Source organism: Haliotis rufescens, unplaced genomic scaffold, assembly GCF_023055435.1.
Source record: "Haliotis rufescens isolate VD_foot unplaced genomic scaffold, xgHalRufe1.0.p SCAF_6, whole genome shotgun sequence".
NCBI lineage: Eukaryota > Metazoa > Mollusca > Gastropoda > Lepetellida > Haliotidae > Haliotis > Haliotis rufescens.
The window spans coordinates 34,922,872-34,950,576 of record NW_025964334.1 but is presented as its reverse complement, the minus strand read 5'-3'; the positions used below and the strand labels follow the sequence as shown (position 1 = coordinate 34,950,576).

The following is a 27,705-nucleotide window of genomic DNA, read 5'->3' as shown; positions in this document are numbered from 1 at the left end:
TTTACACAACCCACTCACTGTTACAATCATGTATACAACCCACTCACTGTTACAACCATGTATGCAGCCTACTCACTGTAACAACCATTTACACAACCCACTCACTGTTACAATCATGTATACAACCCACTCACTGTTATAATCATGTATGCAACCCACTCACTGTTACAACCATGTATACAGCCCAGCCACTGTTTCAACCACATATACAGCCCACTCACTGTTATAACCATGTATACAGCCCACTCACTCTTACAACCATGTATACAGCCCACTCTCTCTTACAACCATGTATACAACCCACTCACTGTTACAACCACATTTACAGCCCACTCACTGTCACAACCATGTATACAGCCCACTCACTGTTACAACCATGTATACAACCCACTCACTCTTACAACCATGTATACAGCCCACTCACTCTTACAACCATGTATACAGCCCACTCACTCTTACAACCATGTATACAACCAACTCAGTTTTACATCCAGGTATACAGCCCACTCACTGTTACAACCATGTATACAACCCACTCACTCTTACAACCATGTATACAGTCCACTCACTGTTACAACCATGTATACAGCCCACTCACTGTTACAACCATATATACAGCCAACTCACTGTTACAACCATGTATACAACCCACACACTGTTACAACCATGTATACAACCAACTGACTGTTACAAACATGTATACAACCCACTCACTCTTACAACCATGTATACAGCCCACTCACTGTTACAACCACGTTATCAGCCCACTCACTGTTACAACCATGCATGCATACAGCCGACTCACTCTTACAACCATGTATACAGCCCACTCTCTCTTACAACCATGTATACAACCCACTCACTGTTACAACATGTATACAGCCCACTCACTGTTACAACCATGTATACAACCCACTCACTGTTACAACCATGTATACAGCTCACTCACTCTTACAACCATGTATACAGCCCACTCACTCTTACATTCATGTATACAGCCCACTCACTCTTACAACCATGTATACAGCCCATTCACTCTTACAACCATGTATACAGCCGACTCACTCTTACAACCATGTATACAACCCACTCACTCTTACAACCATGTATACAGCCCATTCACTCTTACAACCATGTATACAGCCCACTAGCTCTTACAACCATGTATACAGCCCATTCACTCTTATAACCATGTATACAGCCCACTCTCTCTTACAACCATGTATACAACCCACTCACTGTTACAACCATGTATACAGCCCACTCACTGTTACAACCATGTATACAGCCCACTCACTCTTACAACCATGTATACAGCCGACTCACTCTTACAACCATGTATACAGCCCACTCACTGTTACAACGATGTATACAGCCCACTCACTGTTACAACCATGTATACAACCCACTCACTGTTACAACCATGTATACAGCCCACTCACTCTTACAACCATGTATGCAGCCCACTCACTCTTACAACCATGTATACAACCCACTCACTGTTACAACCATGTATACAGCCCACTCACTGTTACAACCATGTATACAGCCAACTCACTGTTACAACCATGTATACAACCCACACACTGTTACAACCACGTATACAACCCACACACTGTTACAACCATGTATACAACCCACTGACTGTTACAAACATGTATACAACCCACTCACTCTTACAACCATGTATACAGCCCACTCACTGTTACAACCATGTATACAGCCCACTCACTGTTACAACCACGTTTACAGCCCACTCACTGTTACAACCATGCATGCATACAGCCGACTCACTCTTTCAACCACATATACAGCCGACTCACTCTTACAACCATGTATACAGCCCACTCACTGTTACAACCACATTTACAGCCCACTCACTGTTACAACCATGTATACAGCCCACTCACTGTTACAACCATGTATACAACCCACTCACTGTTACAACCATGTATACAGCCCACTCACTCTTACAACCATGTATACAGCCCACTCACTCTTACAACCATGTATACAACCCACTCACTCTTACAACCATGTATACAGCCCACTCACTCTTACAACCATGTATACAGCCAACTCACTGTTACAACCATGTATACAACCCACACACTGTTACAACCACATATACAACCCACACACTGTTACAACCATGTATACAACCCACTGACTGTTACAAACATGTATACAACCCACTCACTCTTACAACAATGTATACAGCCCACTCACTGTTACAACCATGTATACAGCCCACTCACTGTTACAACCACGTTTACAGCCGACTCACTGTTACAACCTGCATGTATACAGCCGACTCACTCTTACAACCATGTATACAACCCACTCACTGTTACAACCACGTATACAACCCACTCACTCTTAGAAGTATGTATACAACCCACACACTGTTATAACCACGTATACAGCCCACTCATTGTTACAACCACGTATACAACGTATAAAAAAAGCTTTATATTCACTGTACTTGGCTTACAACCTATTCCCGAGAATGTTACTTGGCTAACCACAAGCCTAATGCAAATACTTATCGCAGCAATACGACCAGTCTACCACCCTAGTTAAACAATGTGATTAATCTCCTCTGCTTTTACGACCACCTGTACAACACCTGTCGAATATTCGACCTAACTTCACGAGATGATAATCTGACTGATCCACTCAAGATTTGTTGGCGGCGCTTTTTCATCAGCATGAAGAATATATATGTTCATCAGGGGTCATTTTTTCAATTGTTTATTCACAACAACAACAACAACAGTAAATATTTGCAACAAATGTGTTGCAATGACAGTTGGTCAGTCATATACAGCGGTGTGTTAATGTCGCTGTTTCAGAAATAAATCGTTAACTAACATGAGGTTGTACAACAAAGACGTTAACTTAGATACGGTTGTACAACACTGACGTTAACTAAGATAAGGATGTGCAACACTGAAATTAACTAAGATAAGGATGTGCAACACTGAAGTTAACTAAGATAAGGATGTGCAACACTGAAATTAACTAAGATAAGGCTGTGCAACACTGAAATTAACTAAGATAAGGATGTGCAACACTGAAGTTAACTAAGATAAGGCTGTGCAGCATTGAAGTTAACTAAGATAAGGCTGTGCAGCATTGAATTTAACTAAGATAAGGCTGTGCAGCATTGACGTTAACTAAGAAAACGATATGCAACACTGAAATTAACTAAGATAAGGCTGTGCAACACTGAAATTAACTAAGATAAGGCTGTGCAACACTGCAATTAACTAAGATAAGGCTGTGCAGCATTGAAGTTAACTAAGATAAGGATGTGCAACACTGAAGGTTGTACAACAAAGACGTTAACTTAGATACGGTTGTACAACACTGACGTTAACTAAGATAAGGATGTGCAACATTGAAATTAACTAAGATAAGGATGTGCAACACTGAAGTTAACTAAGATAAGGATGTGCAACACTGAAATTAACTAAGATAAGGCTGTGCAACACTGAAATTAACTAAGATAAGGATGTGCAACACTGAAGTTAACTAAGATAAGGCTGTGCAGCATTGAAGTTAACTAAGATAAGGCTGTGCAGCATTGAAGTTAACTAAGATAAGGCTGTGCAGCATTGAAGTTAACTAAGATAAGGCTGTGCAACACTGAAGTTAACTAAGATAAGGCTTTGCAACACTGAAGTTAACTAAGATAAGGCTTTGCAACACTGAAGTTAACTAAAATAAGGATTTGCAACACTGAAGTTAACTAAGATAAGGCTGTGCAACACTGAAGTTAACTAAGATAAGGATATGCAACACTGAAGTTAACTAAGATAAGGATATGCAACAGTGAAGTTAACTAAGATAAGGATATGCAACACTGAAGTTAACTAAGATAAGGCTGTGCAACACTGAAGTTAACTAAGATAAGGCTGTGCAACACTGAAGTTAATTTAAATAAGGCTGTGCAACAGTGAAGTTATCTAAGATAAGGATATGCAACACTGAAGTTAATTTAAATAAGGATTTGCAACACTGAAGTTAACTAAGATAAGGCTGTGCAACACTGAAGTTAACTAAGATAAGGATATGCAACAGTGAAGTTAACTAAGATAAGGATATGCAACACTGAAGTTAACTAAGATAAGGCTGTGCAACACTGAAGTTAACTAAGATAAGGCTGTGCAACACTGAAGTTAATTTAAATAAGGCTGTGCAACAGTGAAGTTATCTAAGATAAGGATATGCAACATTGAAGTTAACTAAGATAAGGCTGTGAAACATTTATATCAAAAGATACGAGGGTGAGATTTTATTTATTATTTAACATCATTCTTCCAACTTTTTCAGTTTGTAGACAGGAATAAGTAGTCTCTTTAGAGTAGAAAATACTGCTAACAGCTTCAGTAGCAGAGCCATGAATGATGTCATTTGATTGTGACGTCATGGTAACCAAACACGTCACAATGGTCTGCATAGCATTGTGATGCAATTTCATTCCAGCGACATCTACAATGCAGATATCGCTTGAGCTCACCCAAGCCATATCTCCTGTGGGAGCAGGTTTTGGATTGATAAACCCAACTCTCACACTAATTACTCCATGTCAGACACTGCCTGAGGTAAAATATCCTAATTTGGAGAACCAGCAAATAGTCATGTCGTCACTTCCTCTAACACGACATCTTAATAAAGTAAAGTAAAAGGTGACCCCTAATGGGATGTCCTCAGATCTTTGTTTAGCGGAGCGAGAACTAAGATCTGATTTGAATGAGATTGCACCTACACCGTAATATTTTGCAATGCTATGAGTCATGATGTCCCATGTGTATGAAAGGCAACAAAATAAGGTATAGATAACACCCGTGAGTCATGCAGCAGTTGTCTGGCAGATTAATTGGACGATCAAATCCCAATAATTCTGAATCTGGTTCGTAATATATGTTTAAATATGTATAAATACAACACCATCCATGTTTCAGTTGTTGCGGGTATCGCGTACTGGGTGATTGGCTACCCACTTGCATACGGAAAAGGAAACAGTTTCATCGGCTACTCTTTTTGGGCCTCCCACGACCTGCCGGACACGGATTTCGCCACCTTTTTCTTCCAGTATGTCTTTGCCGCAACCGCAGCCACCATTGTGTCCGGCGCCATGGCCGAGAGGTGCGAGTTCGTGGCCTATTTCGTGTACAGTTTTCTTCTCACATGTGAGTTCCCAAAGTTAAAGTCATATCGATAGTCATTGTCAAACCTGCTGCAATTCGCTGTGCTGAGGTGTGTCGCTTAATTTCTATCAGCATTTCTATCTTGGTGGGTTCGAATCCCAAATTCATCTTGATCACGATCCTAGGTGTGTGAGCTCCATAACAGTGGCTTCCACCTAAGTTGTATTTTTTCTAAGTTCTGCATCTGCTTTCCTCTCATATCAAGCTGGCACTTCGTGATGTAACTAGGGGGCACGGGTGGCCCAGTCGTCTGAGGCGCCGCGATTCGCTGTGCAGAGTTGCGTCCCTTGGGCACACCAGAAACCTATGATTGTGGGTTCGAACCCCGGTTCGCCCCGATTATGTTTCTAGGTTTGTCAGCACCATACCCGTGCTCGTGGGTTTCACCGAAGTTGTAAACGTCTGAGACCTGCATCACTTCGGGCTTTCCTCCCACATTAAGCTGACACGCCGCGATATAACTGGAATATTGTTCAAAGCGGCGTTAAATTCAACTCACTCACTCACTCGTGATGTAACTGAAATACTGATAACAGTGGCAATAAACTGAATCACACACTCAGTTAGGGGTAATTTAAAACAAATGGTTCATGTCCTGTCGACGGTGGAAAAGACATTTTTTTTAAATTAAATATTGTTACCAACCCTGACCTGCTAACATTTATTTTCAGCTGTGATATACCCCGTTGTGACCCGGTGGGTGTGGGCTGCGGATGGGTGGCTTGTGGTCGGTTCCGTGTACGGCACGGGCAATGAAACCTACACGATAGGATACGAGGTACGTACGCAGATCACAACACATGCATTGTTGTCATTAGATCGACGTCACAAGGATGGAAAGTATCATTGGGTTGCCGTGACTTTGTATGCATGACCCTGTATTTGAGACCTTGAAGACATGACCTTGTAGACATAACCTCATAGAAATGACCTTGTAGACATGACCTCGTAGACATGACCTTGTAGAAATGACCTTGTAAACATGACCTCGTAACATGACCTTGTAGACATGACCTCATAGAAATGATCTTGTAGAAATGACCTTGTAGACATAACCTCGTAGAAATGACCTTGTAAACATGACCTCGTAACATGACCTTGTAGACAAAACCTTGTAGACATGACGTTGTAGACATGACCACGGCGACGTGATCTTGTCAGTATGATAATCATATTCTGCTTTGTTACATATTTTTTAACCGTTTGATTACATTACGCGTTTTTTTATTTGTGTTTTATTATGCGCAGGACTTTGCTGGTAGCGGAGCCGTTCACATCCTCGGCGGGGTAGCTGCTTTCTGTGGCGCTTTATTGCTTGGACCCAGATTGGGACGATTCCATCCGGATACCCGTGGTCCAGTAGACCTGAGAGGTCACTCCGTGCCGGTAAGTTTCCTTTTTTTCTACTGACACTATGTCATGCTTAAAGCCCTGTGCATGATGCATCCCGTCTTATAATAAGATATGCGTTGTGCATTCCGTGTTATACGACCTCATGCGTGATGTATCCCGTGTTATTAGACCCTGTACATTACCTATCCCGTTTTCTTGGAGCCTATGCATGACTTATCCCGTATTATTAGACCCTGTACATTACCTATCCCGTGTTCTTAGAGGCCATGCATGACGTATCCCGTGTTATTAGACCCTATGCATGACGTATCCCGTATTATTAGACCCTGTACATTACCTATCCCGTGTTCTTAGAGGCCATGCATGACGTATCCCGTGTTATTAGACCCTATGCATGACGTATCCCGTGTTATTAGACCCTGTGCATGACGTATCCCAAGTTCTTAGAGGCCATGCATGACGTATCCCGTGTTATAAGACCCTATGCATTACCTATCCCGTTTTCTTAGACCCTGTGTATTACCTATCCCGTGTTCTTAGAGGCCATGCATGACGTATCCCGTGTTATTAGACCCTGTGCATGACAATGCCCGTGTTCTTAGAGGCCATGCATGACTTATCTCGTGTTATTAGACCCTATGCATGACTTATCCCGTGTTATTAGACCCTTTGCATGACTTATCCCGATTGCATGATTGCACTCATACTTGTTACACATTCTTACTTGTGCTGGGTTGTGTTTTTTTTTACAATTTTGAATTCGACATATCAGGGCAAGTTTCAAACGTTTTTGTATCTCTTGTGACTATGAATTGAATTCCAGACAACCGGGAACTCGATACATCCGAGTTCGAGACAACGGAGTTAGACTGTCTGTCAAAACTATTGTTGCAGTCCCGCTGCCTTATTCCTTGAACATACTTAAACTCCATCACTGAAACAATCAGAGTGATATTAAACGTGTTGCGATTATGTAAAGAAGTCTTATATGGTGTCAGTTCGCAGCTCTCGGTGGCTTCATCCTGCTGTTTGGGTTCCTCGCTTTCAATGGAGGATCAGCTCTCACCATCTCCGGTGAAGGCAGCGGCTCCAGCGTCAGTCTATCCGTCGTGAACACCATCATTTCTGGCTCAATGTCCGCCTTCGTCACCCTCTTCATAAACAAAACCGGATACTTCGGCAATCGTCACTGGAGTCTCCTCAACACTCTGAACGGTGCTCTCACCGGAATGGTAAGTGTCTACACAACAGTAGTATGATATACAATAGTATGCAACCAGGGCTAAGATGAAATCAGTGTCTTGTGGCCTCTGTACTGGGACTCTAATGTTCACAACTATTACCAGTAAAGATACTAAATTTATACGGCGTGGTAATTGCGCAAACATACTGCGGTTATTCTGCATACAACGCGCGGTAACTGTACGAATACACCGCGGTATTTACGTTAACACACCGCTGTAGCTCAACAACTGCACATTGGTATTAGCGCGAAGCTTTTGCGAAACTACTGCTGCACTCGGGGAGAAGTGATTTTTCTGTAAAGAGGTTAGTAGCTATGAGCAGAAACGTACATTGTATTGATTCAATGAATTGCATATTGGTGCGAGATCAATCACATGCTGTTTTTGTCCACATTGTACTGCTCATACAATCAACCATCCCGTAATGTCGGATCCTGTGAAATAACCTACCTCGTGTTTCCAGATGAAAACTTAATCTGTTGGTTTTGAATCTTTCCCTACAACATCAGCCGTGGAATGGAACAATCAACATCAAACATCAAAGTTATTATTATTATTATTATTATTATTATTATTATTATTATTATTATGCAGGTAGCAGCATGTGCCGGATGCAACGTGTACTACCCCTGGGGAGCCGCGGTTGTAGGCTTCTTTGCCGCCATCTCCTTTAAGGTGTGGTCAACCATCATGCTGAAGCTGAAGGTAGATGACCCGCTCGACGCTACAGCGGGTGAGAAAACATCGTAGCTCTGTCACACAATCATAAAGCTTCGACGCTCAGCATCACATTCAGTCGTTGAGTGTCACGCACAGTCATGCAACGTCACAAAGATGTCACTTTGAATCAAAGGGAGTAAAAACAAATCATGAATAGTCATACAGCGTGGTAGGGTCTCATAATCATTAATATACAATTATAAATCTTAACAGAGCATCAAGGAGAGTCAAAGAGTGTCATAGAGAGTACAGAGCGTCAAAGAGAGTCTTTGAGTATCGTAGAGAGTCAGAGAGGGTCACAGTCTCACAGAGAGTCATAGATGGTCACTGAGCGCCATGGAGCGTCACATAGCGTCATGGAGAGTCATAGAGCGCCATGGTGTCATAGAGAGTCACAGAGCGTCATAGAGTCTTGTGGTATCATAGAGTCATAGATGATCAGAGGGCATCATTCAGTCACAGAGCTTCATAGAAAGCCGTAACAACGTCATAGTCTGTATGTTTCTCACCACGCACTAAGTAAGACTTTATTCAGTGCCTTATTAGAAACGAGTATTCTATAAATTATTATATTTACGTCTCTTTAGTCGTTCTTAAATAATAGGTTTCTACCTTTGCCCGTTCACAGTTCATTTTGGAGGTGGTCTTTGGGGCGTTATCGCTGTCTCCTTCTTGAAGAAAAATGACGGGATCCTGTTTGCATGGGATACGCAATCAGGATTGGTAAGTTGGATCATTTTCATATGTTTGGCTCGCCCGAACTGAAATCCGTGTGCACTTTTGAGTTAAGGTTTCCCTTCAGCGCCCTGAAACGTTTTGAAGTGTGAAATCCTGTGTCGGGGAATCTGAACAAACTATACCTTGTCAGATCATTAACGACCAGATATATCATTATCACGTGGTTCAGATCACTATTGCTAAAACTAATTCGAAAATCCAAGTTATTTAAAGCACAGTGATGCACCTAGATGACTTATGTCATAAATATTGACACCAAAGTATGTTGAAATCCTAAAAATGAAACATTTAAAAGGTTTCTCTTCGCAAAACACAACATGACAGAAAATTATTGTGTGAAGGACAGTTGCAAACATACATCATGTTGCTAAATTGTTTCAGATTCCTCTCAGTCTGCACTGAGGCATTTGAATTATATACATTATTATTGTAAGAAGGTGTATGGTTGGAGTGACTTCAATACTGAAAATAATACATATGTTTAAACTTCAAAGGTTCAGCTATGTAATACATTGTTGCGGATAAAGGCAACTCACCCGTGCATACTGGCTGTGGTATGCATTGTTGCGGATTAGGAAACTTACTTGTCCATACTACCTGTGGTATACATTGCTGCAGATGAGGAAACGTACTTGTGTATATTAGCTGTGGTATACATTGCTGCAGATGAGGAAACGTACTTGTGTATATTAGCTGTGGTATACATTGCTGCAGATGAGGAAACGTACTTGTGTATATTAGCTGTGGTATACATTGCTGCAGATGAGGAAACGTACTTGTGCATATTAGCTGTGGTATACATTGCTGCAGATGAGGAAACGTACTTGTGTATATTAGCTGTGGTATACATTGCTGCAGATGAGGAAACGTACTTGTGTATATTAGCTGTGGTATACATTGCTGCAGATGAGGAAACGTGCTTGTGCATACTACCTGTGGTATACATTGCTGCAGATGAGGAAACGTACTTGTGTATATTAGCTGTGGTATACATTGCTGCAGATGAGGAAACGTGCTTGTGCATACTACCTGTGGTGTACATTGCTGCAGATGAGGAAACGTGCTTGTGCATACTACCTGTGGTATACATTGCTGCAGATGAGGAAACGTACTTGTGTATATTAGCTGTGGTATACATTGCTGCAGATGAGGAAACGTACTTGTGCATATTAGCTGTGGTATACATTGCTGCAGATGAGGAAACGTGCTTGTGCATATTAGCTGTGGTATACATTGCTGCAGATGTGGAAACGTACTTGTGTATATTAGCTGTGGTATACATTGCTGCAGATGAGGAAACGTACTTGTGTATATTAGCTGTGGTATACATTGCTGCAGATGAGGAAACGTGCTTGTGCATATTAGCTGTGGTATACATTGCTGCAGATGGGGAAACGTACTTGTGTATATTAGCTGTGGTATACATTGCTGCAGATGGGGAAACGTACTTGTGTATATTAGCTGTTGTGTACATTGCTGCAGATGAGGAAACGTACTTGTGTATATTAGCTGTTGTGTACATTGCTGCAGATGAGGAAACGTACTTGTGCATATTAGCTGTGGTATACATTGCTGCAGATGAGGAAACTTACTTGTGCATATTAGCTGTGGTATTCATTGCTGCAGATGAGGAAACGTACTTGTGCGTATTAGCTGTCATAGAGAGTAAAGGGGTGTCAAAGAGAGTCATTGTGTCACAAGGGAGTACAGAGCGTCATAGAGAGTATAGGGGTTTCAAAGAGAGTCATTGTGTCACAAGGGAGTACAGAGCGTCATAGAGAGTATAGGGGTTTCAAAGAGAGTCATTGTGTCACAAGGGAGTACAGAGCGTCATAGAGAGTATAGGGGTTTCAAAGAGAGTTATTGTGTCACAAGGGAGTACAGAGCGTCATAGAGAGTATAGGGGTTTCAAAGAGAGTCATTGTGTCACAAGGGAGTACAGAGCGTCATAGAGAGTATAGGGGTTTCAAAGAGAGTCATTGTGTCACAAGGGAGTACAGAGCGTCATAGAGAGTATAGGGGTTTCAAAGAGAGTCATTGTGTCACAAGGGAGTACAGAGCGTCATAGAGAGTATAGGGGTTTCAAAGAGAGTTATTGTGTCACAAGGGAGTACAGAGCGTCATAGAGAGTATAGGGGTTTCAAAGAGAGTTATTGTGTCACAAGGGAGTACAGAGCGTCATAGAGAGTATAGGGGTTTCAAAGAGAGTTATTGTGTCACAAGGGAGTACAGAGCGTCATAGAGAGTATAGGGGTTTCAAAGAGAGTCATTGTGTCACAAGGGAGTACAGAGCGTCATAGAGAGTATAGGGGTTTCAAAGAGAGTCATTGTGTCACAAGGGAGTACAGAGCGTCATAGAGAGTATAGGGATTTAAAGAGAGTCATTGTGTCACAAGGGAGTACAGAGCGTCATGGAGAGTATAGGGGTGTCAAAGAGAGTTATTGTGTCACAAGGGAGTACAGAGCGTCATAGAGAGTATAGGGGTTTCAAGGAGAGTCATTGTGTCACAAGGGAGTACAGAGCGTCATAGAGAGTATAGGGGTTTCAAGGAGAGTTATTGTGTCACAAGGGAGTACAGAGCGTCATAGAGAGTATAGGGGTTTCAAAGAGAGTTATTGTGTCACAAGGGAGTACAGAGCGTCATAGAGAGTATAGGGGTGTCAAAGAGAGTTATTGTGTCACAAGGGATTACAGAGCGTCATAGAGAGTATAGGGGTTTCAAAGAGAGTCATTGTGTCACAAGGGAGTACAGAGCGTCATAGAGAGTATAGGGGTTTCAAAGAGAGCTATTGTGTCACAAGGGATTACAGAGCGTCATAGAGAGTATAGGGATTTAAAGAGAGTCATTGTGTCACAAGGGAGTACAGAGCGTCAAAGAGAGTATAGGGGTGTCAAAGAGAGTTATTGTGTCACAAGGGATTACAGAGCGTCATAGAGAGTATAGGGGTTTCAAAGAGAGTCATTGTGTCACAAGGGAGTACAGAGCGTCATAGAGAGTATAGGGGTTTCAAAGAGAGTCATTGTGTCACAAGGGAGTACAGAGCGTCATAGAGAGTATAGGGGTTTCAAAGAGAGTTATTGTGTCACAAGGGAGTACAGAGCGTCATAGAGAGTATAGGGGTTTCAAAGAGAGTTATTGTGTCACAAGGGAGTACAGAGCGTCATAGAGAGTATAGGGGTTTCAAAGAGAGTTATTGTGTCACAAGGGATTACAGAGCGTCATAGAGAGTATAGGGGTTTCAAAGAGAGTCATTGTGTCACAAGGGAGTACAGAGCGTCATAGAGAGTATAGGGATTTAAAGAGAGTCATTGTGTCACAAGGGAGTACAGAGCGTCATGGAGAGTATAGGGGTGTCAAAGAGAGTTATTGTGTCACAAGGGATTACAGAGCGTCATAGAGAGTATAGGGGTTTCAAAGAGAGTCATTGTGTCACAAGGGAGTACAGAGCGTCATAGAGAGTATAGGGGTTTCAAGGAGAGTTATTGTGTCACAAGGGATTACAGAGCGTCATAGAGAGTATAGGGGTTTCAAAGAGAGTCATTGTGTCACAAGGGAGTACAGAGCGTCATAGAGAGTATAGGGGTGTCAAAGAGAGTTATTGTGTCACAAGGGATTACAGAGCGTCATAGAGAGTATAGGGGTTTCAAAGAGAGTCATTGTGTCACAAGGGAGTACAGAGCGTCATAGAGAGTATAGGGGTGTCAAAGAGAGCTATTGTGTCACAAGGGATTACAGAGCGTCATAGAGAGTATAGGGATTTAAAGAGAGTCATTGTGTCACAAGGGAGTACAGAGCGTCATAGAGAGTATAGGGGTGTCAAAGAGAGTTATTGTGTCACAAGGGATTACAGAGCGTCATAGAGAGTATAGGGGTTTCAAAGAGAGTCATTGTGTCACAAGGGAGTACAGAGCGTCATAGAGAGTATAGGGGTTTCAAAGAGAGTCATTGTGTCACAAGGGAGTACAGAGCGTCATAGAGAGTATAGGGGTTTCAAAGAGAGTTATTGTGTCACAAGGGAGTACAGAGCGTCATAGAGAGTATAGGGGTTTCAAAGAGAGTCATTGTGTCACAAGGGAGTACAGAGCGTCATAGAGAGTATAGGGATTTAAAGAGAGTCATTGTGTCACAAGGGAGTACAGAACGTCATAGAGAGTATAGGGGTTTCAAAGAGAATCATAGAGGGTCACAGAGCGTCATCGAAAGTCATATTGACATGTAGAGAGCATAAAAGAAAGTCATGGGGTATCATCGAGAGTCATAGACGTTAAAGAGTCTCATACAGAGTCATATAGAGAGTCATACAGCGTTCACAGAGTTAACGAGAGTCACACAGAGTCAAAGAGGGGCATGTGGCATGAGCTGGGTTATACTTAGTTGCAGATATTGAAACTTACACTGTGTACATATACAGTCGCTGTGGAATACATAGTGCCACATGACAAAAATATTCTGCGTGCACAGCAGATTTGTTTGGTCTTGTTGCTGACAAGGAAATGGTCTTGTTGCTGCAAAGGAAAATTACTTCTTGTGCATATATGGCAGTCTGTTATACACTGTTGCCATGGGGAAACCGAAAGTAGTATGCATAGGAACTGTGTTATGCTGTGTTGCCATGGGGAAACCGAAAGTAGTATGCATAGGAACTATGTGTATGCTGTGTTGCCATGGGGAAACCGAAAGTAGTATGCATAGGAACTATGCGTTATGCTTTGTTGCCATGGGGAAACCGAAAGTAGTATGCATAGGAACTATGTGTATGCTGTGTTGCCATGGGGAAACCGAAAGTAGTATGCATAGGAACTATGTGTTATGCTTTGTTGCCATGGAGAAACCGAAAGTAGTATGCATAGGTACTATGTGTTATGCTTTGTTGCCATGGGGAAACCGAAAGTAGTATGCATAGGAACTATGTGTTATGCTTTGTTGCAGATGAGGAATGTAGTTGCAGCTAAGGTTGAATAATGGTCATCAGTTACTATAAGTATATGTGTGTGTCGTCGGTAATTGTGTTTGCAGCAATTTGAATTTTGACTTCAGCTGTAAGCATGCAACCTGAAAGTTTCTTTTACACTGGAAAATGATTGAATTAAAGAATATTTTGAAGTTTTCAGGCTGAACTGATGTTTTACAGGCATACAGATGCCGTTAGTTTGTGCGACCCTACCTTTAGTAACGTTTTACTTTGCTGACTTTAAGAATATAGTTTTTTAAACATGTTAAAGTTCTATCGTTTCAACCTACCTCATCAGGTAATCCCTAAACACAAAGTTACTGTACTTGAAGTGGTTCAGTGTGTTCTAAAAAACATACAAACAAACTCTGTTGATATAAAACATACGGGGTGTTGTGGAACGTCTCAGTTCTTTGTCAGATGTCCCATTTTATTCGAAACTATTAAACTGGAAATTGACTGCAATTCCAGAAGATCCTCATCCTCATCAACTGTTGTTTCAGCGTCTTGCATGGCAGTTGACGGGCGTGGTGTCTATAGCTGGGTGGTCAGCAGCCCTGTGTCTACTTATGTTCGGATGTCTCCGACTAATAGGCATCCTCCGAGTTCCCGAGGATCTGGAGAGGAAAGGTAGGTGCAATTGGACATAGAGGACAGTGGTCTAAGGCGACGCAATTCACTGTGTTAAGTTGTGTCCCTTAGATATGCCAGAATCCTATTACCATGGGTTTAAAACCCAGATTTCGCACTGGTTCCGTTTGTCAGTATCATGCCCGTGCTCGTTGGTTTCACTTGTGGAAACGTATAAGACCTGCATCATTTTTTTCCGACATAATCCTATCATAGCGTGATAAAAGTGATGGACAAAACCCCACTCTCTCACTCACTCACTCACTCACTCACTCACTCACTCACTCACTCACGCACGCACGCACGCACGCACGCACGCACGCACGCACGCACGCACGCACGCACGCACGCACGCACGCACGCACGCACGCACGCACGCACTCACTCACTCACTCACTCACTCACTCACTCACTCACTCACTCACTCACTCACTCACTCACTCACTCACTCACTCACTCACTCACTCACTCACTCACTCACTCACTCACTCACTCACTCACTCACTCACTCACTCACTCACTCACTCACTCACTCACTCACTCACTCACTCACTCACTCACTCACTCACTCACTCACTCACTCACTCACTCACTCACTCACTCACTCACTCACTCACTCACTCACTCACTCACTCACTCACTCACTCACTCACTCACTCACTCACTCACTCACTCACTCACTCACTCACTCACTCACTCACTCACTCACTCACTCACTCACTCACTCACTCACTCACTCACTCACTCACTCACTCACTCACTCACTCACTCACTCACTCACTCACTCACTCACTCACTCACTCACTCACTCACTCACTCGTATGGTGTCGTGTCAGGTCGAGTAAACGATAACCAGAGCACACTGGTAATATATATTTGTTCTGTGGGTCATTTTATATATACTATTTTAAATGTTAGAAGTTATGCCTACATAATGTTACATATGTTACAAGCTGAGCCTATGCACTATAACATATGTTACAAATTGAACATACACACGCTTACAAGTATTACAAGTTTACCTACATTCTCTTACAAATGTAAAAAAGCCTACATACTCTTAGATAGCTTACAAATTGTACCTACACATTCTCTTACACATGTTACAAGTTGGACCTACACTCTCTTACATATCTTACAAGTTGTGTCTACACTCTCTTACATATGCTACAAGTTATACCTACACTCTCTTACATATGTTACAAGTATACCTACACTCTCTTACATATGCTACACGTTGCACCTACACTCTCTTACATATGCTACATGTTGTACCTACACTCTCTTACATATGCTACACGTTGTACCTACACTCTCTTCAATATGCTACACGTTGCACCTACACTCTCTTACATATGCTACACGTTGTACCTACACTCTCTTACATATGCTACACGTTGTACCTACACTCTCTTACATATGTTACAAGTTGTACCTACACTCTCTTACATATGCTATACGTTGTACCTACACTGTCTAACATAAACTACAAGTTGTACCTACACTCTCTTACATATGTTACAAGTTGTACCTACACTCTCTTACACCTGTTACAAGTTGTACCTACACTCTCTTACATATGCTACACGTTGTACCTACACTCTCTTGCTTATCTTACAAGTTATACATACACTCTCTTACATATCTTACAAATTTTACCTTCACTCTCTTACATATGCTACACGTTGTACCTACACCCTCTTTCACATGTTACAAGTTGTGCCTACATATTCTTACATATGTTACAAGTTGTACCTACGCTCTCTTACATATGTTACAAGTTGTACCTACGCTCTCTCACATATGTTACAAGTTGTACCTACACTCCCTTACATATCTTACAAGTTGTACCTACACTCTCTTACATATGTTACAAGTTGTACCTACACTCTCTTACATATGCTACACGTTGTACCTACACTCTCTTAAATAAACTACACGTAGTACCTACACTCTCTTACATATGTTACAAGTTGTATCTACACTCTCTTGCATATGCTACACGTTGTACCTACACTCTCTTGCTTATCTTACAAGTTATACATACACTCTCTTGCACATCTTACAAGTTGTACCTACACTCTCTTACATATGCTACACGTTGTACCTACACCCTCTTTCACATGTTACAAGTTGTGCCTACATAGTCTTACATATGTTACAAGTTGTACCTACACTCTCTCACATATGTTACAAGTTGTACCTACACTCTCTCACATATGTTACAAGTTGTACCTACACTCCCTTACATATCTTACAAGTTATACATAAACTCTCTTGCATATCTTACAAGTTGTACCTACACTCTCTTACATATGCTACAAGTTGTACCTTCACTCTCTTACATATGCTACTAGTCGTACCTACACTCTCTTACACCTGTTACAAGTTGTACCTACACTCTCTTACATATGCTACAAGTTGTACCTACACTCTCTTACACCTGTTACAAGTTGTACCTACACTCTCTTACATATGCTACAAGTTGTACCTACACTCTCTTACACCTGTTACAAGTTGTACCTACACTCTCTTACATATGCTACAAGTTGTACCTACACTCTCTTACACCTGTTACAAGTTGTACCTACGCTCTCCTTCACATGTTACAAGTTGTGCCTACATATTCTTACACCTGTTACAAGTTGTACCTACACTCTCCTTCACATGTTACAAGTTGTGCCTACATATTCTTACATATGTTACAAGCTGTGTCTACACACTATTGCAAATGTTGCAAGTTGCCCCGGTTGTGTTGCAGGTCTGGACATCCCCAAGCACGGCGAGCCGGCTTACCCCATGGAATCTTACGGTCATGGCTGGGTGGAACACATCCTGCAGGTGTTGGAGGACGGAAGACTGTCAGAGATCCAGCAAGGTATGTATCCTCAAACACACTCTGTACACCAACTAGGCCTAGATAGAACCTCCTTGCCTGTTTGCTCGTCGCCCTTCCCTGTAGTATCTAGATAAATGCTTAGACTCATTGAATCACTAAATCCGATATGTTTAGGAATAAGAACTTCTTTGTTTTTGTAACGACGTTTCATGGTGTTCTTCCAACTTAATGTCTATTAAAGACCAGTTATGTGTGCACCGAATTTATGTACATGTATATTTATATAATTTATGTTTATGTATATGGTAAAGATCGCAGATTGAATTGTATTAACGCACTTGTACTTATATGACAAAAGATGCAGCTACTCTGATATTTTGTCTTCTGGACAAAGTATTATATAAATTGAATCATACCTGTGCATGTATTTATGGTTGGATACAAATATTACTTTGAGATGATTGTAGTTTCCCTTGAATGTCTATGTATCAATATTATGGGTAATGATACTAAAGTCATTCTTCTAATTTCCTAATTTTCCCGATACCAATCCGTAGATAGAATAAAGTTAAGGAATATAATATATGTATCATCAATGACATTTTTAATTCAACTTTTTCATAAGTATACTCTGAAGGTATATTATTCTTTGTGATATGTTTATATGATTTGTACTCCCGTTTGGTTAGTGTCCTATGGGGTCCATTGTATGACATGTTTCTAATGTCTATGATTGTTAAAATTCTATCATTACATCCAAAATGGCTTGCATGATATTTTACTCGAGAATCGAATGTTTCTATGTTAGTTTCATTTAATGTTTTGTGCATCTTGGGTACTAGTATTTACAATGAAACCTCGTTAATCCGAACCCAGTTAACTCCACATTCCGCATCTTTTCGGAACATCAATGTACATACAAAACAAATTAACTTCAAAATCTGGGCCCACTTGCGCAAAGCGATCTTAGGGCTAAGATGATCGTAACTCCCATACTTTAACATAGCCTTACAATAGTCGTAGCACTAAGATCGTTTTGTACAAGTGGGCTCTGGTTCTACTGCGAGCTTAATGTTTCAGCCAATAGACGACAACCTAAATATGTGGTACAAATTTGTACCATACCCGATATGCATGCATTATATCTGGCGATATGTCTGTTTATTTTGAGCGATACAAAGTATAACAACACTTTTTCCTGATGTTAGTTTTGTCGGTTTTGCGTTACAAACAAGCATTACATAGCTCGCTATTTGTTTTCATTTGTTAATCAGGCTATTGTTATTTTTGGTTGGTTGGTTGTTTGGTTTGTTGTTTAACGCCGCACTCAGCAATATTCCAGCTATATGACGGCGGTCTGTAAAATAATCGAGTCTGGACCAGACAATCCAGTGATTGATATGAGCATCGATCCACACAATTGGGATCGATGACATGCATCAACCAAGTCAGCGAGCCTGACCACCCGATCCCGTTATAATTAGTCGCCTTTTACGACAAGCACAGTCACCTTTTACGGCAAGCATGGGTTGCTGAAGACCTATATGTACCCCGGAATCTTCACGGGTATTGTTATTTTTGGTTTGGGTAACTTTTTTTAATGAATATTGTATTTTTTTTACATTTGTTGATCTGGACTATTTTTCGAGGACGGATTAACGGGGTTTCAGTGTATTCAGTTCTTACCGTCCTGCTTTTTTTGCACTTAGAGTTTAGTTTTGGTATATTGCATGCTGGGGTATATGGTTGATGCGTCCATAATGATTTGTTTGTAGCGGAAGGTGGGACCGAAAAGCAAGGTAGGAAATGACGCTATAATCATCATGCACACATTTGTGCACGTGTATGTGCTTGCTCACACATCAAAACGCAAAAATTATATAATATTTATGTCATTCCTATATTTATTTTTCAGATAATATTCCTATAAATCTTCGTTAACCCCTATACTCAGATTTAAACATGTTTGCAGCTTGTAGTTGCTTCAAAGTGAGTAGTGATTTTAACGGCATTTTGTACAATATTTCAGATTTAGTTATGTCATGGCGCTTCATAATATGTGATGGAAGCCTGAAGTGAGGCAATTTTTTACGTTTACTCTTTGGTAAAACACCACGATTATGGTGCTGACAAACCAAGGATCAAAACCAGGTTTACTCTCGGATTCGAACATATGGTTATTGGATCCTGACACGCCTAAGGGACGCAACTTAAACGTTTTAAGATCAGTGGTGCGTTGCAAACGCCAATCGCTTGCAAGCGAAGTACAGCGATTTGCCTTACAACTTTCAGCCCCTTGCAATGATACTAATCGCTGACTAAGGTCGCTTCGTTCTCAAACAAAAATGGCGGCTGAGCTTGACATCGGCACAAGAAATTTTTGACTGGATCAACTGGGAAATGAGCAAAGGGAGCTAATACCCCGTCATTCTCAGTCTGATCCACATCTTCAAAGTAGTCATAAGTTTCATCAGTTCGTCATCGAGCCTCTTCTATTACGTTCTTCATTAGGGCAAGGCAACCAAGCGGTAGTTGCGCCGCCATTTTGGAAGCGTACGCAGGCGCTTCGAGCTGCTGCAGACCCCGGGATGAGCGATTTATTTGCTTCAACTAAGCGATTCTTGGCTTGCAACCCGGCCCAATTATAGGAATTCAGACACTAACTTGTCAATATATCTAAATCAAGCGTTGACTACTTATCCCCCTACACTAACATTGTGTCTGCCCTTTCATTCCAAACCATGTTATTCGGTTGTTGTACTAAACAATAGCTGTCTCTTTTCACAATGCTTCAGTGTACACTTGGCTTCAAACTGTTTTTCCTTCTGTCCAATGTTCTACACTTACACTGCATGGCCGCACATTAAAATGTCACAATGAACGAATATCTTCATATGAAGCAAATTGAAATTCAGACCTGACCTAGTAGTTAATGAACATGTTCGGAAGTGTTAAAGTTGTGACATTTTACTCTATTCAGACATATTTCTCTTCAGGTTCAATTTTGACTTAAATGGCTTCACTTCGAAATTACGTGTACATTGCATCTGCGCAGGACCGTCAATGCCAAGGAGCGTTTCCGGTGGAACTTCCATGACTGTCACGACTTATATTGTTTGATGCAACTTTAAGAGTCAATGAACATCCCTCATCTTTAGACATGGATAGAGCGGAGCATTGCTGCGTATTCCCGTGCACGTTTATACCTCTGGATGCATCCAAGGTGGAGAAATCGAGAGTGGATTGTGCTAGAGAAACATTGTGCAAATTAAGACTACTGTAGCATAGAGATATTGCTACGAAATTCACATGTACATATAACTCTGCTAGTCATCAAGATAATTGCTTTTAAATACCTTTTACAGCAATACTGAACCTATTGGGACAGACAGATATCAGTCAGTAGAGACACAAACACTTCAAAGCCCGCATCACTAACCAACACATATCTACCCTACTTTAAAGAGGTTATTGTGTGTGTTTTATTTAGTTTTGTGTTTCTGTGTTGTTGTTTGGAGAGGGGGGACGCTTACTAAATTCGGTTCCTTTTCTTCTTTTTAGGCTTTTATTTTACATTCCGAGGTTGCATTTTTTACGAAATCCACAATAACGTCCGCCAATGTCGTCCGGGATTTTTGCGATTTAGGAGCTTACTGTTTTATGGGTTGGGGTGTTGTGTTATGGATTTGGGTCAATACAACATAATTTAAATTCGACCTACCTACTCATTTTACATATTTTTATAAGTGACGAGAAACAGTACTCTGTATGTGGCCTAATGGTTGTGACGATACACGGGTGATTGCCACTGTGGGAACTGAAAAATGGCGAAATGTGATTGTTTGTATACACATACCTTAACGTATGCATCAAAGTATTTATTACTTAGACTAAAATCTTATTGTACCTATGTTATGTGTATCATGCTGTGTTCTCTGTGTACATGTATTCCCTGTTTTGTACACATTGGCTGGCAATCGTTTTCGAATCTCCAGTGTTTTGAATAAAAGCTTGTTAATGTGTTCTCGTTGCTGTGTGTATCCTGCGCGACTCACAAGTAATTACATGTCGCTTTTCTACTGCACCTATCCTATGTGTGTATCCGCGATACATACCTACACTCCATATATTTCAAGTTTCTTACTGACAAGTACCAGTATCTCAGTAAATCTATGTTCTTCTAAACTAACATCCCCTTTGTCGTGTTCCGTTCGCAGTCCGACCGCGATCATAGCTATGACCAGCCGCCATGGGATCGCACGCTTGTCGCGACCGGATCGCGATCGAGGGGACGTTGGTTATGAACGTTAATGTATAATTTATTCTTGACACTGATGTTACTTCCAGTATCGTTTTTGAATTTGTGTAATGAATTTAACTGACACTTTAGAATAGAGTTTTCAATTTAGACGACAAGTACATATCGGATTAAGATAAAAATAGACAAAATAGAATCGTGGTCGTTCAGAACATATTTATTCGATTCAGCAGCTTATTGTTTTGGAACAAAATACCGAAAGAAAATTTCGATTTTATCATATTTCGTGCAAACATTTCGTCGTGTATGCTGTTAAATAGCAGCTTCTGTTTGCAGAGTTGGGATGAGAATAACAAGAACGGAATACTAATACATATTAATGTGGCATTTAAATGATTATAATTTTGAAACATAATGTTGAGAAGAAAAGAGCATGACTTGTACATGTATATATCAATATGTATGACTTATTTAAGTTGATGTCCATGCAGAACTCATCTTTGAACGTATTTGTCACAAAAGCAATGAAAAGATATCTGCAGCATATGTTACATGTGTCTTAACCAAACAATAAGATGCTTATATTGTCCCCTCCACAACTGTATACATGTTACAGTCCATGTGTTAAATGACTGACCATGTCCGCTGAGGCAATGTCAAACTGTTTCAGTTATTTTACAAATGGCCTGAAACATCTGTTCATTTATTTTATTATGATAACGAATCCCAAACATTTTGATGATGAATTTCAACACCCAGTGACTGAAAACGATATTCTCAATTTTTAGTCAATTTTTAATATATATCGACTTATGTTTCAGTCCATTTGTAAAATGACAGGCATTTTGTAGATTGCTTGAGTGAATCACATTTTACACATTGGCGGATTGTACACATTTTACTGTAACGTATACATGTTTGTGTCAGTGACAGTGCTCATATGTGAATTCATATCTATATGTGTAAGTGACAGTATTTATGTGTGCACATATCTATATGTGTAAGTGACAGTATTTATGTGTGCACATATCTATATGTGTAAGTGACAGTATTTATGTGTGCACATATCTATGTGTGGAAGTGACAGTATTTATGTGTGTACATATGTATGTGTGGAAGTGACAGTATTTATGTGTGTACATATCTATATGTGTAAGTGACAGTATTTATGTGTGTACATATGTATGTGTGGAAGTGACAGTATTTATGTGTGTACATATCTATATGTGTAAGTGACAGTATTTATGTGTGCACATATCTATGTGTGTAAGTGACAGTATTTATGTGTGCACATATCTATATGTGTAAGTGACATTATTTATGTGTGCACATATCTATGTGTGTAAGTGACAGTATTTATGTGTATACATATCTATATGTGTAAGTGACAGTATTTATGTGTGCACATATCTATGTGTGTAAGTGACAGTATTTATGTGTGTACATATGTATGTGTGTATAATATATGTGTGACTGTGGTAGTGCCAATGTATGTGTTTAACTAACTATACAGCCATCCCTTGTGTTTGTACTCTCACCGTTTCACGTCAAAACATTCCTCCGAACTTCGATCATGTTGCTGCCTACGTCTGAAACCTCATTTATTTGCTTCATCACATACTCAAGTAACCTATCTTCACTTTCCATCTCTTCCAGTCGTTCCCGGACTCCTCAACAGAGGCTTTGAAAGCGAGAACCACGCGGTCGGCTACGACAGCCTGGAAGTGCAAGTCATGAACGATGGCCGTGGCCTCAAGGTTGAGCAGCATTCCAAGGAGGGCTTTTTAAACAACGCACATCGTCAGACCAAGGCCCCACCTGGACACTTTCTCAGCCCCGCCGCCTCCTACTATACACAACGTGCCAAAAACAACCACGCCAGCAACGGCAGCGTCACTCAGGCGCATCCCGTCACTGAGAATTCTGTCGTCACTGCCATGTAAAGAGAGCCAAGAAAGATGCTGACCCATCAAAAACACACTGAACGTCATGACATATCTCGGCTCCTTGAACACTTGGTAGCTATCTTGCGATGACATCAGCTGACATATCCCGTAACACCAAGGTTTTGTCAGAAGGAACACAAATGATGCTTTCCAACTGCGTGGTTATTTAACCCGCGAAGTGTTTTCGAAATCGTTTGATACTATGTTTCAAACCTGCGCCATACTCGTCAAGAACTCTGATCAAGCCGTGATAGGCATTTAACATTAACACCTGTGGCGATAAACAGCTTCGACTGTTTGCAATTGGTATCTTTCCACGTGTGACACTAACACTAATGGTCAACGATCATGAAAATATTTTCCTTACGCTGATGTTCAACTGGGAAATATCCTTAGTGCCTTACAATATTTGTTTTCCTCTGTAACTGATGTTTAACATAGATCATGAGATATCCACAGTGCCTTACAATATTTGTTTTCCTCTGTAACTGATGTTTAACATAGATCATGAGATATCCACAGTGCCTTACAATATTCGTTTTCCTCTGTAACTGATGTTTAACATAGATCGTGGGATATCCACAGTGCCTTACAATATTTGTTTTCCTCTGTAACTGATGACTAACATAGATCATGAGATATCCACAGTGCCTTACAATATTCATTTTCCTCTGTAACTGATGTTTAACATAGATCATGGGATATCCACAGTGACTTACAATATGTATTTTCCCATAAAACTAATGTTTAACATAGATCATGGGAATATCCACAGTGCTTTCAAATATTTGTTTTCCAATAAACTAATGTTCAGATCATTGAAATATCGACAGTTCCTTACAATGTTTGTTTTACTGACGCTGATGTTCAACTTAGATCATTGAAATATCCACGATGCATGATAATATAATCCTAACATAAATGTTAAACTTGAATCATTGGGGTCTTCTAAGGTTCCTTGTATCTTACAACACATCCATATGTATGTTATTTTGACAGTTTATGATTGATGACTGTAAAGCAGGATGACTCAATCTATTTTACCTTACCTGATAGATGTGTACACCCATGTTTACAAGCGTTAGAATCACAGCAGGAAGTGACAACTCCAACGTTGATCACGAAAGAGGTTCAGGATCCTGCTTCAGTTTTTAAATAAAACGACAAAACCCTTTTCATATCCAATAGGAATCTCGAGTCGATTGTCGATTGTACGATTCCGACTATATCATGAGCATGTGTTTATGAATCACTACCAAATAGTAATGCTACCAGGTGTTCGCGAAAAGGTGAGCGTTTCCTGCCCCACCAGTGGCACCGTCACAAACACATGCAAAGGCAAGTCAATTGTTTACCTGAAAAATAAACACGGGAACGTATGGTACAAGTCAAAATAGGGAATTGCATCGGACATCATTTTGGTCATTGATGCGTCAAATTTGGAAATGTCCTCCACATGTCTGCCATAACCCTTTTTGTTAAAGCTTTACTGAGGTCGTATGGCGCTCTTTGAAACACCATTTAATTCAAGAAATTTTTTTCATGATTTCAAATCAACCCATACGCCAAAACACCACTCTGTGTACATTTTGCTACTAACAGTTGCATAGAAGAAGTACAAGTAATGACAGATATACCGATGGCATTGAACCTAGAACTAAATGAGTGTAAGATTGAATTGGGTTTTTGACCAATATGTAAGCTTCATGTGGAAGGAAAGCCTGCGGCCGAAGGGAATGCAGTTTTAGACCATTTTGGTGAAACCAACGTGCGGCTTGGTAATGGACAACCAAGAAATCAGAATGAAATTACACAAATTAATCGTAAGACTGTGCATATTGAATTTCAGATGGACTTTATTTGCTAGAACTTTAATAGTTATGGTATCACTGTGAGTATTCTTCATCTGGAATAGGAGATGCGTTCTTTGTACATTTAATTTGACATCGTTGAAATTATAGTGATCATGAATGACAACATTAGTGAGTGAGTGAGTTGGGTTTAACGCCGCTTTTAACATTATTCCAGTTATATCGCGGCGGGAGGAAAGCCCGAAGTGATGCAGGTCTCAGACGTTTACCACTTCGGTGAAACCCACGAGCACGGGTATGGTGCTGACAAACCTAGAAACATAATCGGGGCGAACCGGGATTCGAACCCACAATCATAGGTTTCTGGCGTGCCCAAGGGACGCAACCCTGCACAGCGAATCGCGGCGCCTTAGACGACTGGGCCACCCGTGCCCCCGACAACATTAGTGAAACACAGCAGTAAAGCAGCATCAATTCTGTTGGACGGGGACAAGACTATTTAAATGAATAGACTGTTCAGACACATGCCCCAAATGAATAGTCTGTTGGCAATGGTGAAGAAATGAATGATTTGTTTTGTTGAATATACACAAACGTCAACATTTCTTGTGTTAGTAGTAAAAATTGATAGTATGTTTGATGATGCACAGCAAATAAATAATTTGCTTGATACAGTTGGGAATATAATAGGTTGTTTGACATAAAAGTCTGAAACCTAATATGTCAAATAATTGCCATATGTTACATGCCTAGCCATTTTTATTACATTAATATGTGTGAATTTCGTTACCACTATGCGTCATTAACTGGCGAAAGTCATTATGTACTAGCTTGCCGCGGACATCTGTCAGGTATATCATTACAAAAACCTCACTGAAAGCATCATAGGACTGAACCGGTATTAATTTGTTGTGACATGCTTGGATGGCATGCAAATCTACGTCTATAATTTCATGAATTTTTAAAATCATTGTTACAATTATACATACAACATGTATTAATCATCATCAATATCACAAGGCTAGATAGGTGCCATGTTGCCTGTTGTGTACTCCATCCGTTGTAGATTACCACAAGGCTAGATAGGTGCCATGTAGACCGGTGTGTACCGCATCTGTAGTAGAACACAACAAGGCTTGATAGGTGTCATGTAGACCGCTGTGTACTGCATCTGTTGTAGATCACCACAAGGCTAGATAGGTATCATGTAGACTGTCTTGTACTGCATCAGTTGTAGATTACCACAAGGCAAGATAGGTGCCATGTAGACTGTTGTGTACTGCATCTGTTGTAGATTACCACAAGGCTAGAAAGGTGTCATGTAGACTGTTGTGTACTGCATCTGTTGTAGATAATCACAAGGCAAGATAGGTGCCATGTAGACTGTCGTGTACTGCATCTGTTGTAGATCACCACAAGGCTAGATAGGTGTCATGTAGATTGTTGTGTACTGCATCTGTTGTAGATTACCACAAGGTCAGATAGGTGTCATGTAGATTGTTGTGTACTGCATCTGCTGTAGATCATCACAAGGATAGATAAGTGTCCCTATGGCTCCTGTATGGTTCGCATTCAACTGTTTTGCCGACAATAAGGTCGTGTCAACAGTAAAGGAAATTTCAGTATATCATATATGTAGCAAAAAGGTCGTATCAAAAGTAAAGGGCATTTCAGTATATCGTATATGTAGCAATAACTTCGTGTCAACAAAAAAAAGACATTCAGTGAATCATATATGTGACAATAAGGTCGTGTCAACAAAAAAAGACATTCAGTGAATCATATATGTGACAAGGTCGTGTCAACAATGAAGGACATTCAGTGAATCATATATGTAGCAACATGGTCGTGTCAACAGTAAAGGGCATTTCAGTATATCATATATGTAGCAACAAGGTCGTATCAAAAGTAAAGGGCATTTCAGTATATCATATATGTAGCAATAAGGTCGTGTCAAAAGTAAGGGCATTTCAGTATATCATATATGAAGCTATAAG

The 27,705-nt window shown here is 40.6% G+C and overlaps 1 protein-coding gene across 2 annotated transcripts in view; it reads left to right on the top strand.

The window, feature by feature from the left end:
- Nucleotides 1–24,732, top strand: part of LOC124117565 (putative ammonium transporter 1) — a 50,171-nt gene extending 25,439 nt beyond the window's left edge. The window contains exons 3-12 of one of the 2 annotated variants that reach the window (XM_048385781.1): nt 4,971–5,198; nt 5,888–5,994; nt 6,465–6,602; nt 7,568–7,801; nt 8,408–8,546; nt 9,162–9,256; nt 14,728–14,854; nt 17,616–17,732; nt 19,469–19,492; nt 23,608–24,732. In XM_048385781.1, coding sequence (XP_048241738.1) covers nt 4,971–5,198; nt 5,888–5,994; nt 6,465–6,602; nt 7,568–7,801; nt 8,408–8,546; nt 9,162–9,256; nt 14,728–14,854; nt 17,616–17,732; nt 19,469–19,492; nt 23,608–23,894 — 1,496 coding nt within the window. In that variant the 3' untranslated portion in view covers nt 23,895–24,732. The remainder of the gene's footprint in view (nt 1–4,970; nt 5,199–5,887; nt 5,995–6,464; nt 6,603–7,567; nt 7,802–8,407; nt 8,547–9,161; nt 9,257–14,727; nt 14,855–17,615; nt 17,733–19,468; nt 19,493–23,607) is intronic. The other variant, XM_048385782.1, reaches the window with a different exon arrangement.
- Nucleotides 24,733–27,705: the final 2,973 nt, after the last annotated feature.